Source organism: Mastigoproctus giganteus, chromosome 6 (assembly GCF_048544385.1).
Source record: "Mastigoproctus giganteus isolate SK-2022 chromosome 6, ASM4854438v1, whole genome shotgun sequence".
NCBI classification, from domain to species: domain Eukaryota; kingdom Metazoa; phylum Arthropoda; class Arachnida; order Uropygi; family Thelyphonidae; genus Mastigoproctus; species Mastigoproctus giganteus.
The window spans coordinates 49427948-49449589 of record NC_143580.1 but is presented as its reverse complement, the minus strand read 5'-3'; the positions used below and the strand labels follow the sequence as shown (position 1 = coordinate 49449589).

Sequence of the window (21642 nt, the reverse complement as noted above, 5' to 3'; positions counted from 1 at the left end):
ATGAACAGCAAAGTAGCCTTGTATGACACGAATTTGTTATTTGCGGCATATACTGTATTTATGTCACGTGTGACTGTGAACACAGGCAGGTTACTCAGAAAGCAATTGATAAAATAATTGAAGTGTTTAAAACTTACATATGAACAAACAATTTTCAAAAATCTTTTATTTTGACAAAAAAAAAAAAGAAAGTGATGTCAACATAAAAAAATTCAAGCAATTTATTTTATCATTTCTTTGAAAAGTCTGTAATTTTTGTTGTTTTTTTAAAGCATAATCTATTTTTTTAGGATGACATTTTTTAATAACACTAATTGCAAAGTCCTTACTTGCTCAACTTCTTACTGTGCCTCTAAGCTATGTAATGCTTCCTGATCTGTGGGAATGTCAACAGGTTCCTACTGCTCTAGTTTTTCAGTTTCCACATCACTTCCCTCTGTCCTTTCTTGTTGGTTATGCTTTCAACAATGCTTTTGTCTGTTAATAAATGACACTAATTCTTCTTTGTCAATATCAACCTACTGATCAATCATATTCTCTGAGTTCCGGCTTCTTGAGAATATTTCGATCACAATGTATAGCAATTTGTCCACTGTTTTTGCTCTTCATTGGTCACAGTTTGATTCTCTCTCTCTCTCTCCATTAGCTCTTCTCAAAAAACCACTTTCTCTCCAACAATTTTCAACTGAATCTTTCAAAATACCCCTAGCAAGACCAATTTTGAATGCTACTTCCTTTAAAGTCAACAGCTTTAGAAATTCAGGAACATCACGATCTGAGGACAGCAAAGATAAAAGTAGCTCATGTATATAGTTTACCTTAAAATTATAAAGTAAATAAAAATGTGGTATTTTTTGGTAAATGCCACAGCATTAATCTTTCTATCTTTGAATATGAGACTATCAGCAGGTGGGTGTAACTGGACAGTTATCTATAAACAGTAATGTTTATAGTAATGTAATTGTAATAGTAAAAAAAGTAATGCTTTTGGTTCAAGGCATTATTTTTTTCCCCAAATGCCATTACAGTGTATAGATGTTTTGTGGAACCAGGTCAAAAATAAATTTGCAGTCAACATACTTTTGAGCTGCTCACGTATTCTATAGGGAGATGTTTTCAGCTTACAGATTTAAAGCATTGCAGACATATCACAATTACAACAGGTGGCAGCTTATGGGTTTCTGCATTTATTCAAGCAAAAGAATAGTGTAACACGGTCCTTACTTTACTTCAAACCTCTTTGTTTAGAGGTGATTCTAAAGGTTTTGCTAATAGCAGTCTATAAAACAGTACTCATCATAACTGTTTAGTTGCTCCTCACAGTAATCTTCACACGTAAATTTTAAGTCACTAAGAAATTGTTTTGCATTATCAGCAACTGATGATTTCACTTCACCACTAATTGTTATTTCCCCAATACCAAAAGGTTTCTGCCAATGCCATCCATCAGTGGTAGATAATTCACCATAGAGTTTTAAGGCTTGACTACATTTCTCCACTTACATCTTCAGAATGGGACCTGACAGTGGATACCCTACAACTGCCTTTCTGAATGAACCACGGACATAAAGAATCATCCATTGCCTTTTTTTTCCAGAATCTTGATTTCTTGCTTTCTAATCCCAAGGTTTTGTCCAACTTATCCAAGAAGGAGCGTAGTCTTCCTTCTTCTGCAATCCATCCCTACATTGTTCGGTCCAGAATAACCAACAACCATTTTATTTGTGTTTTCGAGACACCACTTTTAACTGTTTCAATTACAGTAGCTTTTACCTGATTGTGTAAGTCTCATTAGCAAAGGCATATGATACAAGAAAGCAAGCTTATACAGCATCAGCCGAAAAAAAAAAAAAAAAAACAACACCCTTCTCATTTCTCCCATCCACTCGCTCCAAATGTTTGTCTAGTTCTGCCTTGAATCTATTTAAGCTATCAACTTCTACAATGATAGATGTTTGCTCCAGCAATCAACTACCCGCTGGTTAAAGGCAAACTTCTGCACATCTATCCTACAACTGTCTTTCCTCAATTTCAATTTATGCCTTTTCAGATGATTATTCTGAGCAACAGAAAGAATCCCATCAGCACAGAGCATGCTCAAACCATTCAAGGCCTTATACACCTCAATAAGATCATCTCGCAGGTGTCTAGTGTCCAGACACTGTAATTTGCAAAACTTAAGCCTTTCTTCGTAAGAGTCACCCTTTGTTCCATTCACTAATCTTGTTGCCCTTCTCTGTACTCATTCCAGCAGCTCTACATCCTTCTTAAAATGAGGCCTCCAGACCTGTACACAGTACTCAAGGTGTGGCCTGACCATTGCTTTATACAAAGGGATAATCACTACCTTATCGCTGATAGAAAAATTCCTGTATATCATTGACAAGACAATTCTTGCAGATCATATGCACTGCTCAGAAAATTTCATATCTGACTGCACAATTAGCCCCAGGTCCTTTTTTTTTGTTCTCTACCAACATCAGTGTAGTATTACACAGTTGATATGTTACTCTGGGGTTACTGCTTCCCATATGCAGTACTTTACATTTGTTACTGTTAAACTTCAGTTGCCAACTCTCAGCCCATCTGCTCAACTTTTCTAGATCCTGTTGCAGCAGCGTATTGTCATTGGTGTCCTTAACAACCCTGCCAACATTTGTACCGTCTGCAAACTTGGACATTAAGCCTGATATACCATCATCAATATCATTTATAAATACAGAAAACAACAATGGACCCAGCACTGAACCCTGAGGGACTCCACTAATAACATTAGTCAACGAAGAACAACGTCCATCGATTTACCACTCAACCATCCCTTTATCCATACCAGCAATTTGTCTCCAATGGCACATTGCTCCAATTTGTGCAGCAGTCTTCCATGTGCAACAATATCACAAGCCTTTCTAAGATACAAATATATGATATCAAAGTTATTCCCTGCATCCAGTTCCTTTGTGACCACATCATAGTATCCAATGAAATTGGTTAGGCAAGACTCCCTTAACAAAACCATGCTGTGTCCAAGCTATAACTGAAGTCTTGTCTAGATGATCCTGCAGTGTTTCTTTAACCAGTGCCTCCATTAATTTTCCTGGAATAGAAGCTAAACTAACAGGTCTATAATTACTTGTCAATGATATATAGGAATTTTGCTAGCAGGGAAAAGGAGGTGATTATCCCTCTGTATAAGGCAATGGTCAGGCCACCCCTTGAGTACTGCGTACAGGTCTGGAGGCCTCATTTTAGGAAGGATGTAGATTTACTTGAGAGTGTACAGAGAAGGGCAACAAGATTGGTGACGGGAATGAAGGGTTCCTCTTACCAAGAGAGGCTTAAGTTCTGCAAATTGCAGTGGCTGGAGACTAGGCACCTGCACGGTGATCTGATTGAGGTGTATAAGGCCTTGAATGGGTTGAGCACGCTGAATTCTGATGGGATCCTTCCACTTTTTCAGATTACGAACCTATGGGGGCATAAATTCAAATTAAGAAAAGACAGTTGTAGATTAGATGTGCGGAAATTTGCCTTTAGCCAGCGGGTGGTTAATTGCTGGAACAAACTTCCATCTGTCGTTGTGGAAGTTGATAGGCTGAATAAATTTAAGGAGGAACTGGACAGGCATTTGGAGGGAATGGTGTGATTTTTTTTTTTTTTTTGGCTGATGCTGCATAAGCTCATACACTTGCTTTCTTGCATCAAATGCCACTGCTACTACTTGTGTCACCCTTTGATCCTCCTGTGTGAACTGGGGTCACATTTGCACATCTCCAGTCCATGGGTACCTCCCCAGAGTCTAAGGAAGTTCTCATAATTATGGCTAAGGGTTTACTCACTTTCTTTGCTGCCTCCATTAATATAACTGGATAGATCCCATCCACCCCAGGTGCCTTTCTTATGTTTATTTCAACAATTTCTCCACCACTTTGCTCTCAGTTATTACAAAATCATCTAGCTTACTGCCAGAGTTTAATACACCTCTAGCACTCCCCTCCCTGAATAACTTCTCATGTGTGAATGAGGAGTTATTCCCATAAACCTGACACACTATAACCTTGCTGTTTTTGCACCACAAAAAAATCAAAAATAATTAAATAAAAAAAATCCCATAAACCACATAATCAATTCTAATTTATTATGAATAATAGTTATATACATCTGTAAAGCTCGCAAAAATGTAAATACACACCAAATAGCTGTAAAAAAGACAACCGGCACAAGACTAAAACTACAGATCACCTTTTTACACTTGCAGTGACAACCAATACACAAGCAATAGATGCTCAATGCTAACTGCAGTGGCTAAAACAGCATTGTGGTTAGCACTGTGGTTAAATTGCCTTGGTTATAAGACATGTAGACATACATAGTAATAATAATAAGCAAGTTAAAAATACTACAAAACATTAACTGGACACTTACCATTAACAAATTTGGGTACACTTACTTACCATTAACAAACTTGGGTAATCTTGAAATTTTATTTAAAAATAAAATCCATTCTTCAGTTTTTATTTGTTGAAAACAGATTAATAACTTAGATATAAGCATTACACAATTGGAATTTGGGGAGTGCATTGTGTAAAGAAAGAATAGACAGGATAGGAATGGAGGAGGGGTTATGCTGTTAATTAAGAAAAACAAAATCTAAGGAAGTGCATCCAGTTGACAGAGATGGATGATGTTGAGTCAGTTTGGTGTGACATAAGCACTGGGAAAGCAAAAATGAGAGTAGGAGTGTGTTATAGGTAATGACTCTAATGAGTACAATGAATAATTGTACAGAGAAATGGGCCAGTAAATCAGATTGTGTTATAACGGGGGGATTTCCCAAATATTGACTGGAACTTGTGGGTTGGTCACTTGCACACTAGCAAGACTTTTGTGGATTTATTGGATGACTGTTTTCTGCAGCAGTAGCATGTTCGAGAGGCAACAAGAGAGGGTAATACTCTTGATTTTGTTATCAACAGTGATTATTCGTGTATAAAGAATTTGCAGATAAAGGAAACACTAGGTGGCAGTGATCACAGTGTAGTGATGTGGGATTTAGTTAAAGATATAATTACCATCAGGGGTAAAGGGAAGGGTTTTTGCTTCTGTAAAGGTGACTACAGTGTCTCAGACAGTTTTAAATTCTCTACAGTGGGACCAACTAATGATGTTACCAACAGCAAATTCTAAGTGGAAAGCAGTCAAGGAACTAATTGGGGAAGTTACTAGGCTTTTCATACCGATTAAGAAATACTGTTCAAAGTTTAGGCCTAAATGGATATCAGATGAACTAATGACTCGTGGCAGAGAAGAAAAATGCATGGAAAGCATATAAATTATCAGGAGACACAGAAGCCTATGGCAGATATAAGCCAGTCTGTATTAAAGTCACAAGGGGGGTGAGGCAAGCAAAGGCAGATGACAAGAAATCTATGGCAAAGAATGCTAAGAAAGCCAGCAACGACTTCTTTACTTATATCAACCCAAGAAGGAAGGGGTTGAATCAGATTGATCCACTTGATATTGATGATTCAACTGTCGATGGTCCTGCTCAGATAGCTGATAATCTGAATGAGTATTCTGCATCTACATTGACACATGAGGAGTTATTAAGGGAGGAAAATGCCAGAAGCTTATCAAACTGTAACAAGGTGCTTAATGATTTTGTAATAACTGAGAGCAAAGTGGAGGAGAAATTATTGAAGTTAAACAAACATAAGAAAGGCACCTGGAGTGGATGGGATCTATCCTGTTATATTAAAGGAGGTGGCAAAGGAAGTAAGCAAACGCTTAGCCATTATTATGAGAGCATCCTTGGACTCAGGGGAAGTCCTAATGAACTGGAGATGTGCAAATGTATCCCCAATTCACAAAGGGGGATCTAAGGGTGACATGAGTAATTACAGACCAGTTAGTTCAACTTCTGTTTCAGGGAAAATAATGGAGTCACTGATTAAAGATGCATTGCAGAATCATCTAGACAAGACTGCAGTAATAATTCAGACACAGTTAAGGGAAAGTCTTTTCTGACAAATTTGACTAGATACTATGATGTGGTTACAAAGGAACTGGATGCAAAAAATAATTTTGATATCATATACTTGGATTTCAGGGATTCTTCTGCTTGCTCAGATTATGAACCTGAGGAGGCATAAATTCAAATTGAAGAAAGACAGTTGTAGAACAGATGTGTAGAAATTTGGTTTAGCCAGCGGGTTGTTGCTGGAACAAATTTCCATCTGTTCTTGTGGAAGTTGATAGCTTAAATAAATTCAAGGAGGAACTGGACAAACATTTAGTGAAATAGTTTTTTTTTTTTTTGTTTTTTTTTGTACTGGTTGTACATAAGCTGATACGCTTGCACCACATAAATCCATTATTACTACCTTTTCATTCAAGTTTGGTGCACTGTTGACAGGCTTTTCTCTATTGAAAGCAATGCTTGAGCATTTAGCTTTTCCTGATTCATAGTTCTCCTTAAAAATGTTTTTAATCTTTTTAATGTCAAATGGCAGCATTCGGGCTCTGAAACAGTCATCAGAATGGTCAAATGAGTTTTGTAAGTTCACCAAGAACTTCGGCTAGATTATTTTCTGAGATAATGGGAAATGAGAGTAGCCTTGTGCAAGCGAAGTTTTTAAGGTTCAGGAAAATAGAGAAGTTTTTTCTGTTTTATTAACTTAAATTGACATATCAACTTATTTTCTATAGTAGCTTTATATTCCTAGTTACGATAATTAGTTTAAATTTTAACTTAGATAGAGATTTTGTAGGTTATTACTTAGTATCGGTAAGGGTATCCAATCCACATGTTTTACAAATTTTGCAGAGCTGGTGAATGGGAAGTTTTTTAGCTATATTTAGCCGCTTTATTGACTAATTGTTATATTAAATTATTTTCTATAAGTAGCTTACAGACCTAGTCAAGATCCTTGGTTTATTCTGAATTGAGACAGCAAGATTTTGGAAGTTAATTAATACTTAAGTGTCCGTAGATTTATCGTTCGTCACTTGCCACCATTGTTATATGATACAACATTATATCCCGAACTAGATAGTGTTAGCTTAGTGTAGTATAGTATATAATATTATCAATTAATCAGTAAAATGTATTAATCTTGTTGAACTTCACCGCCAATTAAATTGTACTTTTTAACTAAATACATACGACTTAGATTTTACAAACGTAACATAATTAATTGATACTGAAAAAATACATACAGATATATAGTGTTACAACTGCATTGGGATACAAGTTTAAGGTTATAATTTTTGTACTGAAATTGAAATTTTATTGAAATCATGACTCAGACCAGAGCATCAAAGCAAAAGGCCCAAGTTAAATGGAGTGCTATGGCTCAGGGAGGAACTGAGGGGGGAAGTTGCCCTCTGAATCACAGCCTTTTAAAATGCACTGCTTGCTTGATGTTTGTAGAGCAATCAGGTACGGAACATGATACTGCCAAGGGGGATGTCTTTGTGTGTGTGTGTGTGTGTGTGTGTGTGTGTGTGTGTGTGTGTGTGTGTGTGTGTGTGTGTGTGTGTGTGTGTGTGCGCGCGTGTGTGCGCGTGCGTGCGTGCGTGCACGAGGAGTGTGAGGAAATGAGGCAACAACTCAGTATTGTTATGGGCCTATATGAGAGCTTGAAGGACAGGGTGGATGCCCTCGAAGGATCTAAATTGAGAGGCCCATCAAGCTCACAGCTGGCCACATCAACATTAGAGCTTGCACTTGATCATCACGCAACACAGCGGTAACCCCCAAGGCAGAATGCGCTGGTCCCACAGGAACTAGTAGTTGTTGGTAACTTTATTGTCAGGAAACATGCTATGTAAAAAGGGTAGGTGGAACAGGACCAGAGTATGTCTGCCAGAGGCAAAGGTTGATGACGTTGTAGAGTGGATATCATCTTTTAAGGGCACAAAAGATGATATTGTTGTACATGTTGGCACTAAAGATATTAAGAGTTAGAGACCAGCAGAATTACTTAACAAGTACAGGTCACTGTTCAAAAAAAAGCCGTAAATTTGAAAGTGTCTGCAATTCTGCCAGGCACAATAAGAGGGAGTATATGATGAGAGCCTTGTCGATCAATTCAGCCCTGGAACGATTGTGCACGGCTCAAGGGGTAGAATTTTTTTCCAGCCTGGTATGTATCTGTAAACAGTAGAGTACTTCTACAGGAATGGGACAAACTTAAATAGAAAGGGTGCAAGAACGTTTGCTGATGCTATCGAGGCAGTGTTAGGTGGGTCGGAAAATTGCTAGATTGGGGGGATACAAGGACTAATAGATTAACAATAGCCACTGGTAGAGGTGAAAGTGATTCTTGCACTGCTTCTATTGGAATGAGCCGCAGCCTGGAAAATAAGATGCAGGATATTTCAGAGACTGCTGGGAATCATTGGAGTACAAGTAAACACATGGGTTGTGTTAGGGTAGCTAAGAACAGAAACAGGTGCAGGTATACTTGCGTGTACACCAATGCTAGGAGTTTAGTAAATAAATTTGATGAATTTGAGGTATTGCTCAAAACATCAAAGGCAGATATTGTGGTGATTTCAGAGACATGGTGTCACACAGATATAAGGAATGCAGAACTGGAATTTGGGGAGTACAATGTGTACAGGAATGATAGACAGGATAGGAAGGGAGGAGGGGTTATGCTATTAGTTAAGAAATACATAAAATCCAGCTAACACTAACCAAGTTGTAGCCAGTCGACATTGCTGGACAGTGCAGTGTCGAGTCAGTTTGGTGTGACATAAGCATTGGGAGATCAAAATTGAGAGTAGGAGTGTGCTATAGGCCTAATGACTCTGATGAGTATAATAAGAAACTGCACAGGGAAATAGAGTGGGCCAGTAAATCAGAGAGTCTTATAATGGGGTATTTTAATTTCCCAGATATTGACTGGAATTTGGGGGCTGGTCACTCACACACTAGCAAGGCTTTTGTGGATTTATTGGATGATTGTTTTCTACATCAGCATGTTCGGGAGGCAACTAGAGGGAGTAATACTCTTGATTTGATTATCAGTAGTGATTCTTCATGCATTAAGAATCTGCAGGTAAATGAACCACTAGGTGCAGTGATCACAGTGTGCTGAAGTGGGATTTACTCAAAGAGGTAACTACCATTGGGGGTAAAGGGAAGGGTTATTGCTTTCGTAAAGGCGACTGCGATGGACTGAGACAGTATTTAAATTCTATACAGTGGGACCAACTGATGATATTACCAACAGCAAATTCAAAATGGGAAGCATTCAAAGAACGTATCTTGGAAGCTACTAGGCTTTACATACCAACTAAGAAATATTGTTCAAGGTTTAGGCCTAAGAGGATGTCAGATGAACTAATGAGACATATAGCAGAGAAGAAAAATGCATGGGATACATACAAATTAACACGTGACACAGAAGCCTATGATAGATACAAGTTGATCTGTAACCAAGTTACAAAGGAGGTTAGGCAGGAGAAGGCAGATTACGAGAAATCCTTGGCAAGGGATGCAAAGAAAAACAGCAAAGAGTTCTTTACTTATGTAAACTCTAGAAGGAAGGGGATGAATCAGATTGGTCCACTTGATATTGATGGGTCAACTGTTGATGATCCTGCTCAGGTAGCTAACAAACTAAATGAATATTTTGCATTGACATTCACACATGAGGAGTTATTCAGCGAGGGGAATGCCAGAGGTGTATTCAACTCTGGCAGTAAGCTAGAGAATCTTGTAATAACTGAGAGTAAAGTGGAGGAGAAATTGTTGAAGATAAATACAAGAAAGGCACCTGGGGTGGATGGGATCTATCCAGTTATATTAAAAGAGGCAGCAAAGAAAGTAAGCAAACCCCTAGCCATAATTATGAGAGCTTCCTTGGACTCAGGGGAAGTACCCATGGACTGGAGATGTGCAAATGTGATCCCAATTCACAAAGGAGGATCAAAGGGCGACACTAGTGAGTGAGTGAGTGAGTGAGTGAGTGATGGGGGTTTAATGGCGCACGAGCTGCTGGGGCTATAGTGCGCTTGCGACACAAGTAATTATAGACCTGTTAGTTTAACTTCTGTTCCCGGAAAATTAATGAGGCACTGGTTAAAGAAGCACTGCAGGATCATCTAGACAAGACTTCAGTTATAGCTCAGACACAGCATGGTTTTGTTAAGGGGAAATCTTGCCTGACCAATTTGATCGGATACTATGATGCAGTCACAAAAGAACTGGATTCAGGGAATAACTTTGATATTATATACTTGGATCTCAGAAAGGCTTTTGATACTGTTGCACTTGGAAGACTGCTGCACAAATTGGAGCAGTGTGGCATTGGAGGCAAATTGCTGCTATGGATAAATGGGTGGTTGAGGGGGAGAAGACAGAGAGTCGTAATCAATGGACACTGCTCATCGTGGACTAACGTTATTAGTGGAGTCCCTCAGCGTTCAGTATTGGATCCATTATTGTTTTCTGTGTTTATAAATGATATTTTTGATGGTATATCAAGCTTAATGTCCAAGTTTGCGACCATACGAAGGTTGGCAGGGTTGTCAAGGACACTACTGACACTATGTTACTGCAACAGGATCTGGAAAGGTTGAGCAGATGGGCTGAGAGGTGGCAAATGAAGTTTAACATTGACAAATGTAAAGTACTATATATGGGAAACAGCAACCCCAGAGCAACGTATCAACTCTGTGGTACTACACTGACAGTGGTAGAGAATGAAAGGGACCTGGGGGTGGTTGTGCAGGCAGATATGAAGTTTTCTGAGCAGTGCAGACGGGCTGCAAGAGTAGCTCATGGTGTATTGTCAATGATATATAGGAATTTTTCTAACAGGGATAAGGAGGTGATTATTCCCTTGTATAAGGCAATGGTCAGGCCACACCTAGAGTACTGTATACAGGTCTGGAGTCCTCATTTCAAGAAGGATGTAGAGATGCTGGAACGAGTACAGAGAAGGGCAACAAGATTAGTGAATGGAACAAAGGGGTGCTCTTACAAAGAAAGGCTTAAGTTTTGCAAATTACAGTGTCTGGAGACTAGGCACCAGTGAAGTGATCTGATAGAGGTGTATAAAGCCTTGAATGGTTTGAGCATGCTCAATGCTGATGGGTTTCTTCCTCTTGCTCAGAATAATCACCTCAGAGGGCATAAATTCAAATTCAGGAAAGATGGATGTAGGATAGACGTGAGGAAATTTGCCTTTAGCCAGCGGGTGGTTGGTGGAACAGACTGCCATCCCTTGTCGTTGATGTTGATAGCCTAAATAAGTTTAAGGCTCAGCTGGACAGGTATTTCGAATGAACAGAGGGGTGAAGTGGAAGTGGTTATTTTTTATTTATTATTTTTTTTTTTTTGGCTGATGCTGCATAAGCTTGCTTTCTTGCATCAAATGCCTCTACTAATGCTAATGCTAATTTTAATTTCTCAGATATTGACTAGAATTTGTGGGTTTGTCACTCACACACTAGCAAGGCTTTTGTGGATTTATTGGATGATTGTTATCTACATCAGCATTTTCAGGAGGCAACTAGAGGGAGTAATACTCTTGATCTGATTATCAATAGTGATTCTTCATGCATTAAGAATCTGCAGATAAAGGAACCACTAGGTAGCGGTGATCACAGTGTGCTGAAGTGAGATTTACTGAAAGAGGTAACTACCATCAGGGGTAAAGGGAAGGGTTTTTGCTTTCATAAAGGCGACTACGGTGGTCTGAGAAGTATTTAAATTCTATACGGTTGACCCAATTGATGATGTTACCAACAGCAATTTCAAAATGGGAGGCATTCACAGAATTAATCTTGGAAGCTACTAGGCTTTACATACCAACTAAGAAATATGATCCTGCTCAGGTATCTAACAAACTAAATGAGTATTTTGCATCTACACTCACCCATGAGGAGTTATTCAGTGAGGGGAATGCCAGATGATTTTGTAATAACTGAGATGAAAGTGGAGGAGAAATTGTTGAAGATAAACATAAAATAGGCACCCGAGGTGGATAGGATCTACCAGTTATATTAGAGGCAGCAAAGGAAGTAAGCAAACCCTTAGCCATAATTATGAGAGCTTCTTTCGACTCAGGGGAGGTACCCATGGACTGGAGATGTGCAAATGTGACCCCAATTCACAAAGGAGGATCAAAGGGCGACACAAGTAATTATAGACCTGTTAATTTAACTTCTGTTCCAGGAAAATTAATGGAGGCACTAGTTAAAAAAGCACCGCAGCATTATCTAGACAAGACTTCAGTTATAGCTCGGGCACAGCATGGTTTTGTGAAGGGAAAGTCTTTCCTGCCTAATTTGATTGGATACTATGATGTGGTCACAAAAGAACTGGATGCAGGGAATAACGTTGATATCATATATTTGGATCTTAGAAAGGCTTTTGATACTGTTGCACATGGAAGACTGCTGCACAAATTGGAACAGTGTGGCACTGGAGGCAAATTGCTGCTATGGATAAAGGAATGGTTGAGTGGGAGAAGACAGAGTGGTAATCAATGGACACTGCCTATTGTGTACTAATGTTAGTGGAGTCCCTCAGGATTTAGTGTTGGGTCCATTGTTGTTTTCTGTATTTATAAATGATATTGATGATGGTATATCAAGCTGAATGTCCAAGTTTGCAGACGATATGAAAGTTGGCAGAGTTGTCAAGGACACTAGTGACAGTATGCTGCTGCACAGGATCTGGAAAAGTTGAGCAGATGGTCTGACAGGTGGCGAATGAAGTTTAACATTGACAAATGTAAAGTACTACATATGAGAAGCAGTAACCCCAGAGTGATGCATCAACTGTATGGTATTAAACTGACAGTGGTAGAGAACAAAAAGGACCTGGGGAGAATTGTGCAGGCAGATATGAAGTTTTCTGAGCAGGGCAGACAGTCTGCAAGAGTAGCTCATAGTGTCTTGTCAATGATATACAGGAATTTTTCTAGCAGGGATACTCTTGATCTGATCAGGCATTTTTGTGCATTTTTGTATGACAAATAACAAAGTTCTCCTTGCGTTTAATTGCTTTGTAAAAGAATATCTGTCACCTATGTCAACACTCACATAGTTGCATACTTCCTTCGCTTCAATTCATGAGTGTTTTAGGTGCCTCCGTAGCCAGGTGGCAGGAGCAGCAGTGCATTACCCTTGTATAAGGCAATGGTCAGGCCACACCTTAAGTACTGTATACAGGTTTGTAGGCCTCATTTTAAGAAGGATGTAGAGGTGTTGGAACGAGTACAGAGAAGGGCAACAAGATTAGTGAATGGAACAAAGGGTTGCTCTTATGAAGAAAGTCTTAAATTTTGCAAATTACAGTGTCTGGAGACTAGGCACCTGCAAGGTGATCTGATTGAGGTGTATAAAGCCTTGAATGGTTTGAGCATGCTTAATGCTAATGGGATTTTTCTTCTTGCTCAGAATAATAACCTGAGAGGGCATAAATTCGAATTGAGGAAAGACAGATGGAGGATAGATGAGCGGAAGTTTGCCTTTAGCCAGCAGGTAATTGGTTGGTGTAACAGACTTCCATCCTTTGTTGTGGAAGTTGATAGCCTAAATAAATTTAAGGCTGAGCTGGACAGGTATTTGGAACGAATGGAGGGACGAAATGGGAGCGGGTTTTTTTTTTTTTTTTTTTGGCTGATGCTTCGTAAGCTTGCTTTCTTGCATCATATGCCTCTGCTAATGCTAATAAATTTCGGCAAGTCAATTAATTTGCAATAATTGTGAAGGTCATGTCTGCTATAGAAAACTTGGAATTCCATCAGAAATTTTTCTCATTCAATAATGGGATATGCCTCAGGCATTTTTGTGCATTTTTGTATGAAAAATAACAAAGTTCTCCTTGCGTTTAATTGCTTTGTAAAAGAATATCTGTCACCTATGTCAACACTCACATAGTTGCATATTTCCTTCGCTTCAATTCATGAGTGTTTTAGGTGCCTCCGTAGTCAGGTGGCAGGAGCAGCAGTGCATAGCATACACTTCTTGATAAGACCGGGGTTCGAGCCCATGACCACTAAATACGGAGGATGCGGAAAGGTTAGAGAATGACCACTGCATATCCCCGGAGCAATATGGCCTTAGTTGCTAATGCTCCTAAAAACCAAACAACAACACGAGTGTTTTTGAAGGATTGTCACAGTACTTAAATGTGTCAATTTCTCGAGATTGCATTTGATTATAAATAACTTCCACATGAGGCATTATTTGATGGAAAAGTTCTAGCCAGAACCCTAATTTTTTATTACTCAAGATGTGCAAAATTCCAGTTGCTTCTGAAATCGTCTTATCTGTGTTTGCTGTCACTTATACAGTGTATTTCTTCCATGCACTTTTTTAAGGATTCAAAATTTTCATAAATGCTATTCGCGTTGCATATATTGAAGTTCCATTTGTAAGGGAACGATGGGGGAATGCGGCTGTCCATATGATTGCTGAGAACAGAGAAACGCTGTGGTGATCTGGAGAAAAATATTGGTATCAACACGAGGTTCAAAAAGAATATTCTTGAATCTTGGGTGGTACTTGCTGCTTTTCTCATCAGATTCAATTGATGTGCATAGCAGTGAATAAAATGTGCATTATTGTACACTTTTATTTTAGCCTGAATTCCCCCTTTCTTGCCTTTCATCACACTTGCACCATTAAATGTCTGAGCAACTAGTTTTTGAGTATTTCCTTTGAGGATTATATCTAACTGATCTAGAATGCACTTCAATATTCTATCTGCCGTTTGGTTTTCGGGAATGAAAAAACCCTAAAAATGTCTCCATTCAGTTCATATCTCAGAACAATTACCATTTGTGTATGTTCTGAAACATCTGTTGTGTCATCAGTCATGACAGCTATGAATAAAGCTTCTTTAATTTCTTTTTATTTCATCCCAGCATATTTGCAGCAAACAGTCAAAAATATCATTCTGAATAGTTTTTGAAATGCCTTTAAATGTTGCATTACTTTCTAAATGGTTCTTTAAATTGGAATCTAATTTAGAGGCCAAATTTATTAATTCTCTGACTACTGGATTTTCAGAATCGTCTTTTTCATCATGTCCACATAAAGGAATTTCAAACTGTCCACAAAATTTAATGCAGTCTATTATTTTAGATAATACCTCACAATTCTTGGTAACTTTTCTGTTATGCTTGAAGTTCAAAAGTCTGTAGGCCTCATTAAGCTGTTCTTTAATATTTCGGCTTCCTAAAAGCGATAATGAAATCACACTATCAATATGTTTCTTCGAACTCTCATGTTTTTCAGTTTTTTCTTTCATTTTGTTTATGTTTGTAAAGCCACTTTTTTGTCCACATCAAGTCAGCTCTGAACAGTAAACATGGAAAACAAACCAATGCATTTCTAATTTCATAACCACATAGCCAACTTTTCCTTTTGTACCATTCAGTATTAAAATTGGGGATTTATATTTTTAATTATTACTTATTCCTGGCTGAGATATTTGAATCTCTGGTGTGGGGTGGTCTTTTTAAATCACATTTTTTTCTTGGAGAGAAAATTGTGAAAAACTAAGTTGCTGAAGTTTATTCACTGTCAAGTGACTTACTTCATGGGGAAGCATGGAGACCATGATCGAATCAAATTTTACAAAACCTTCTGTCGTAGAAATAATGTGTTATTTACATATCTCCTCATAATGTAACTTCAACTTAGCAAGTTCAAGCTCAATTTGCAATTAAGCTGTAATCACATAATTACACTGTTGAATGTTCAATATTGACTTAACACTGATATAATTTACTTAATGGGAATTCAGGCGAATCCTGCAAATAACAAAAAGACACTGACATTGTGGCAACACGTCCTTCATGGTCAAATCGGCACTGCTTGCTCTGCAGTTCTTTTGACTCTTTTTGTCACCTCCAAAAAATGCATATTGGCAACCCACCGACCAGGCATTGACTAACCACTGGTAGCAAAATGTGCAACTGTCTAGTGCACAATTCTGCCTACAGTTAAACTTGAAAGTTGAAAACGATTTCGTGTTTTTATTCATTTATTATTGAAATGATTATTGGAAATAGTCTTCCCATGAATCAAAAGCCTTAGGCTATGGTCGGGCCTGGATGGCCCAGGCTCTGTTTAATTCTTGTATTAAATAAAGCAATTATTTTTATTATTATTTTTTTTTTTTATTATTATTATTATTATTATTGGAATAGAGGATGAGTATACTATATGCGGGACCTGTTAATAAAAATATTCATTGCATTGAATTGTTCTTCACAAAATTTCATATAACTCCACTGACTGTATATTTAGATTTATATACACTCAATGAGCGGTCCTTGGTGGTTAGTGACCTTAAAAAAAATTAGCAAATCCTGCCACTCAAAGAGAGTGGTAAGATGGGAGAGGATTTCATTGCATGAAAAAAAAAAAAAAAAAAAACCTGGAAACAAGCAAGAATTTCTTTGTTCAATAAACATCTGTTTTGCTTCTTAACTCATTGGGAAGGTATACGTCCCTGGGATTTCTAAGATACTTAGCTTTTTCCCTCCCTTGCCAAGACTGGGTCATTTGGGTGGGGAAGCCTCCTGCAGTGCAAGGTAGGCAGAAGCACCATTAATATTTTTCTCAAAATTTCTTTCAATAGCAGGGCAAGGCAGAAAGACCTACGATGTACCCAAATCCACAGTATAAATGATGGCATTGTAACCGGGGAGTGGTGTATTTGCCTTTTTGTTTAAAGAGTGGAATGGTACCTGAAAAGTGCCGACACTTTGTTTATAGTTTCAGGTTACTTGTTTTTCTCTTGTCACTAGTTCAATAAATATCTATGGTCTTATCCTAGTTGTTTTTGAAAGATTTATTATCGATTTCCCATAGTAGACAAAAAACACAAAACTCTATATACTCTCAAGATGAATGCTATTTATTTCAAATTTTGCATTATGAAGTGCTTCAAATTCTTCATTATTCCAAATTCCTTGTGGAAAGAAGGTATGTTGACAAATACACTAATGGCAAATTTACTCCATTAATTACAGCAGAAGCTTAAATAGAAAGGGTGCAAGAATATTTGCTGATGCTATTGAGGCAGTATTAGGTGGGTCGGAAAATTGCTAACTTGGGAGGATTCACAGACTAAAAGATTAACAGTAGCTGCAAGCAGAGGTGAAATTCATTCTTGCACTGCTTCTATTAGAATGACCAGCAGCTTGGAAAGGTGCTGGGAGATTTCAAAGATCGCCAGGAGTCATCATGGAACAAGTAAATACATGGGCTATGTTAGAGTAACTAAGAGTAAGAACAGGTGCATGTATACATGTACACAAATGCTAGAAGTATAGTAAATTAATTGATGAATTTGAAGTGCTGGTCAAGACATCAAAGGCAGATATTGTTGGGATATCAGAGATGTGGTGTCACACAGAAATAAGCATTGTAGAATTGGAATTTGGGGAGTACAATGTGTACAGAAAGGATAGGAAGGGAGAATGGGTTATGCTGTTAGTTGAGCAACACAAAATCTAAGGAAGTGCATCCAGTTGACACAGATGGACTGTGCAATGTTGAGTCAGTTTGTTACATAAGCACTAGGAAATGGAAAATGAGAGCAGGAGTGTGTTATAGGCCTAATGACTCTTATGAGTACAACAAACAATTGTGCAGAGAAATAGAGTGGGCCAGTAAATCTGAATGTCTTGTAATAGGGGATTTTAACTTTCCAGATATTAACTGGAACTTGTGGTTGGTCACTTGCACGCTAGCAAGATTTTTGTGGATTTACTGGATGATTGTTTTCTACAGCAACATCTTTGGGTGGAATCCAGAGGGAGTAATATTCTTGACACCCAGGGCCCTGAACTGGACATCATCATTCTTCTCTTCCTTGGTGATTCCCTTTTATCTCTCTCTCTCTCTCTCTCAGGGTAGTTCAGAAATTTTTTTTTTTTTGGCTGGTGCAGTATAATCCTCAGGCTTCCTTGCACCATATGGCTAATGCTAATAATAATAATAATAATAATAATAATAATAATCAGCAGTGATTATTCATGCATTAAGAATTTGCAGATAAAGGAACCACTAGGTGACAGTGATTACAGTGCACTGATGTGGGATTTACTTAAAGATGTAACTACCATCAAGGATAAAGGGAAGGGTTTTTGCTTTCGTAAAAGGTGACTACAGTGGTCTCAGACAGTTTTAAAATTCTCTACAGTGGGATCAACTGATGATGTTAACATCAGCAAATTCTAAATGGGAAGCCTTCAAGGAATTAATCTTGGAAGCTACTAGGCTTTTCATACCAACTAAGAAATACTGTTCAAGATTTAGACCTAAATGGATGTCAGATGAACTGATGAGGCTCGTGGCAGAGAAGAAAAATGCACGGAATGCATATAAATTATCAGGAGACACAGAAGCCTACGGTAGATAAGAGTTAGTCTGTAATCAAGTTACAAAGGAGGATAGGCAAGTGAAGGCTGATTACGAGAAATCTTTGGCAAAGGATGCAAACAAAAACAACAAAGACTTCTTTACTTATATAAACTCTAGAAGAAAGGGGATGAATCAGATCGGTCCACTTGATATCGATGGTTCGACTGTTCATGATATTCTCGGCAAAATGATAGCTGACAAACTGAATGAGTATTTTGCATCTACATTCACACAAGGAAATCTCTCAGTAAACGAAAGACAGACGTTTACTAAACAGAGAGCTAAATGACTTTGCAATAACTGAAAGGAAAGTGGAGGAGAAATTGTTGAAGTTAAACCTTAAAAAGGCACCTGGAGTGGATGGAATTTATACAATTATATTAAAGGAGGCAGCAAGGGAAGTAAGCAAACTGTTAGCCATAATTATGAGAGCATCCTTAGATTCAGGGGAGATGTGGAAATGTATCCCAAATTCACGAAAGGGGTTCAAAGGGTGACACAAATAATTATATGTCTGTTAAACTAATAATTAGTTTAACTTCTGTTCTGGGGAAAATAATGGAGTCACTGGTTAACGATGCATTGCAGGATCATCTAGACAAGACTGCAGTAACAGTTCAGAGATAGCATAGGTTTGTTAAGGAAGGGTAGGTCTTGTCTGACAAATTTGATTGCATACTACAATGTGGTCACAAGGGAACTGGATGGAAAAAATAATTTTGAAATTCAATGGATTTCAGGAAGGCATTTGATACTGTTGCACAAGGAGGACTGCTGTACAAATTGGAGTGGTATGGCATTAAGGGCAAGTTGCTACAATGGATAAAGGTATGGTTGAGTTGGAGACGACAGTGAGTGCTATTCAATGAACATTGCTCTTCGTGGACTAATGTTATTAGTTGAGTTCTCCACGGTTCGGTGCCAGGACCCATTGTTGTTTTATGTATTTATCAATGATATTGATAAAAGGTATATCAGGCTTAATGTCCAAGTTTGCAGATGATGCAAAGGTTGGCAGGGTTGTTAAAGACAGTAATGGCACTGTGCTGCTGCAACAGGATCTAAAAAGTTAGGCAGGTGGGCTCAGAAGTGGCAACAAGTTTTAACACTGAAAAATGCAAAGTACTGCATATGACTAGCAGTAACCCAAGAGAAATGTACCAACTGTGTTACTACAGTCAGGGAAGTGGAGAATGAAAAAGACCTGGAGGTAAGTGTAGTCAGATATGAAGTTTTCTGAACAGTGCAGACAGAGAAGGTCATAGAGTCTTTTCAATGATATATAGGAATTTTCTAGAAGAGACAAGGAGATGATTATCCCTCTGTATAAGGCAATGGTCAGGCCACACCTTGGGTACTGAAATATTGCAGCATCTGGAGACTAGGCACCTGCGAGGTGATCTGATTGAGGTGTATAAGGCCTTGAATGGTTTGAGCAGACTCAGTGCTGATGGGTTTCTTCTGCTTGCTCAGATTACGAACCTGAGGGGGCTAAGATTCAAACCGAGGAACGACAGTTGTAGAAAAGATGTGCGGAAGTTTGCCTTTAGCCAGCGAGTGGTTAATTGCTGGAACAAACTTCCATCTGTCATTGTGGAAGTTGACAGCTTAAATAAATTTAAGGCTGAACTAGACAAACATTCGGAGTGACTGGGTGGATGAAATGGGAAGGTTTTTTTTTTGGCTGTGCTGTATAAGCTCACTTTCTTGCATCATATGCCTCAACTAATGCTAAAGCAGTGGAAAGACATACGTTCCATCATACACGTGAAGTTATCTTCAACAAATCACTAAAATGAAATAAATCATAATGTCATTTAAATATCAAATATGATCAATCTAAGAAGGGTGATGTAAATTTTTTTCTAATGGAGTAATATGAAAAAAAGCGTCAAATGGAATATTTGGCATCAAATTTTCAAAAAAGTTTTTCCTGGTGGAGAACCCCCTTCCTCATTTTTTCAGGTATGAATGACTTGAGTCATGAAGCCTCACTGAACTATCAAAATGGGCTGCATTCTCAGAAGAGATTGGGAACTTCTTATTTAAGAAATGAGTTAATGATGGCTAATACAGAAGCACACTTTAACCATTGGATTATTTCATAATATTAAAAATTTCAAATTCTCTTATGAAAATAAGTACCAGAAATTATCCATAATTCCCATTTTTTTTTTTTTTTATTTCCCTTTTAAATCTTGACATTTAAGCATCTGAGCACTAGCATACTAGATCATATTGGGATTTAAGGTCTGTGATTTACCATAGGTTCATCTGTATTCTTCTGAAATTGTACTAATCGAACCCTAGTGATGTTTTCCATTTCTGGTTCACAAGTTGTTTCCACTTCTTGACCACCATTAAGGTAAGGCATAATAGGAGGAGGTGTTACTCTTATAGCATCCTCTCCATATACCTCATGGGCTACCACATCATGAGTCTGGAGAAGGGCCTGAAATAAAAATGTGGAAAATTTATATTCTACTCAATATCAGAAAACAATAAAACTAGAAACAATATAATATAGTAGAATCTTGTTAATACAAAGTTCAAGGGATATAAAATTTAATATAGTGTAATAATAAAGTTAATAGTAACAAGGTTTGCCATGTTTCAAAATTCTATAAATAAAGTAGATTAATAATAATCTACTTCATAATAAAATAAAGTAGATTAATAAAATAATAAAAATAAATTCCTTGTCTAACAATACTAAGAAAAGCAGACATTTTGTTCAGGTTTTCTTTTATTGTAAATAAACTAAGAGAAAAGCAGCAACGTGACGCAAAAGTATATATGCAATTAGTATCATAAACTAGTAAAAGAATAATTATTATCTTAATATAAAAGGAGACATGCAAATCAACTTTTTAATAAATTAATCTGACTTAAAAGAAGGAATCGAATTTCATTTGCACAGTTTGACTTATATGCATTCATAACTATAGCACAAACATTTTCAAATACAATAGCTGTTTTGTTATTAATGTTACTGCAGGCCAATACATTCTATATTATGTTCAATGCATTTTGGGCACCTTTTGATTCACTTTCATTGCTGGTAACGAAAACTTCATTGTTTTGCTTGGCACTCAGCAGTTCTTCCGGTAGCAACTTCATCATCCACTTTAATAAACACCTCAAATTCACAAAAAAAAATCCGTGTTTCTTCAAATTTCCCCAGTCCTCAATGTTGCTATCACATTCGTCCGATGGATCATGTTTTTCAATAATATT

The 21642-nt window shown here is 37.7% G+C and overlaps 1 protein-coding gene across 7 annotated transcripts in view; it reads right to left on the bottom strand.

Moving 5' to 3' along the window:
• The window catches only part of LOC150084231 (peripheral plasma membrane protein CASK-like), a 1403586-nt gene that overhangs the window by 150537 nt on the left and 1231407 nt on the right, over window positions 1–21642 (bottom strand). For all 7 annotated transcript variants that reach the window (XM_090375948.1, XM_090375952.1, XM_090375953.1 and 4 more), the window contains one exon: window positions 20669–20857. In XM_090375948.1, the coding sequence (XP_090232074.1) occupies window positions 20669–20857 (189 nt within the window). The remainder of the gene's footprint in view (window positions 1–20668; window positions 20858–21642) is intronic.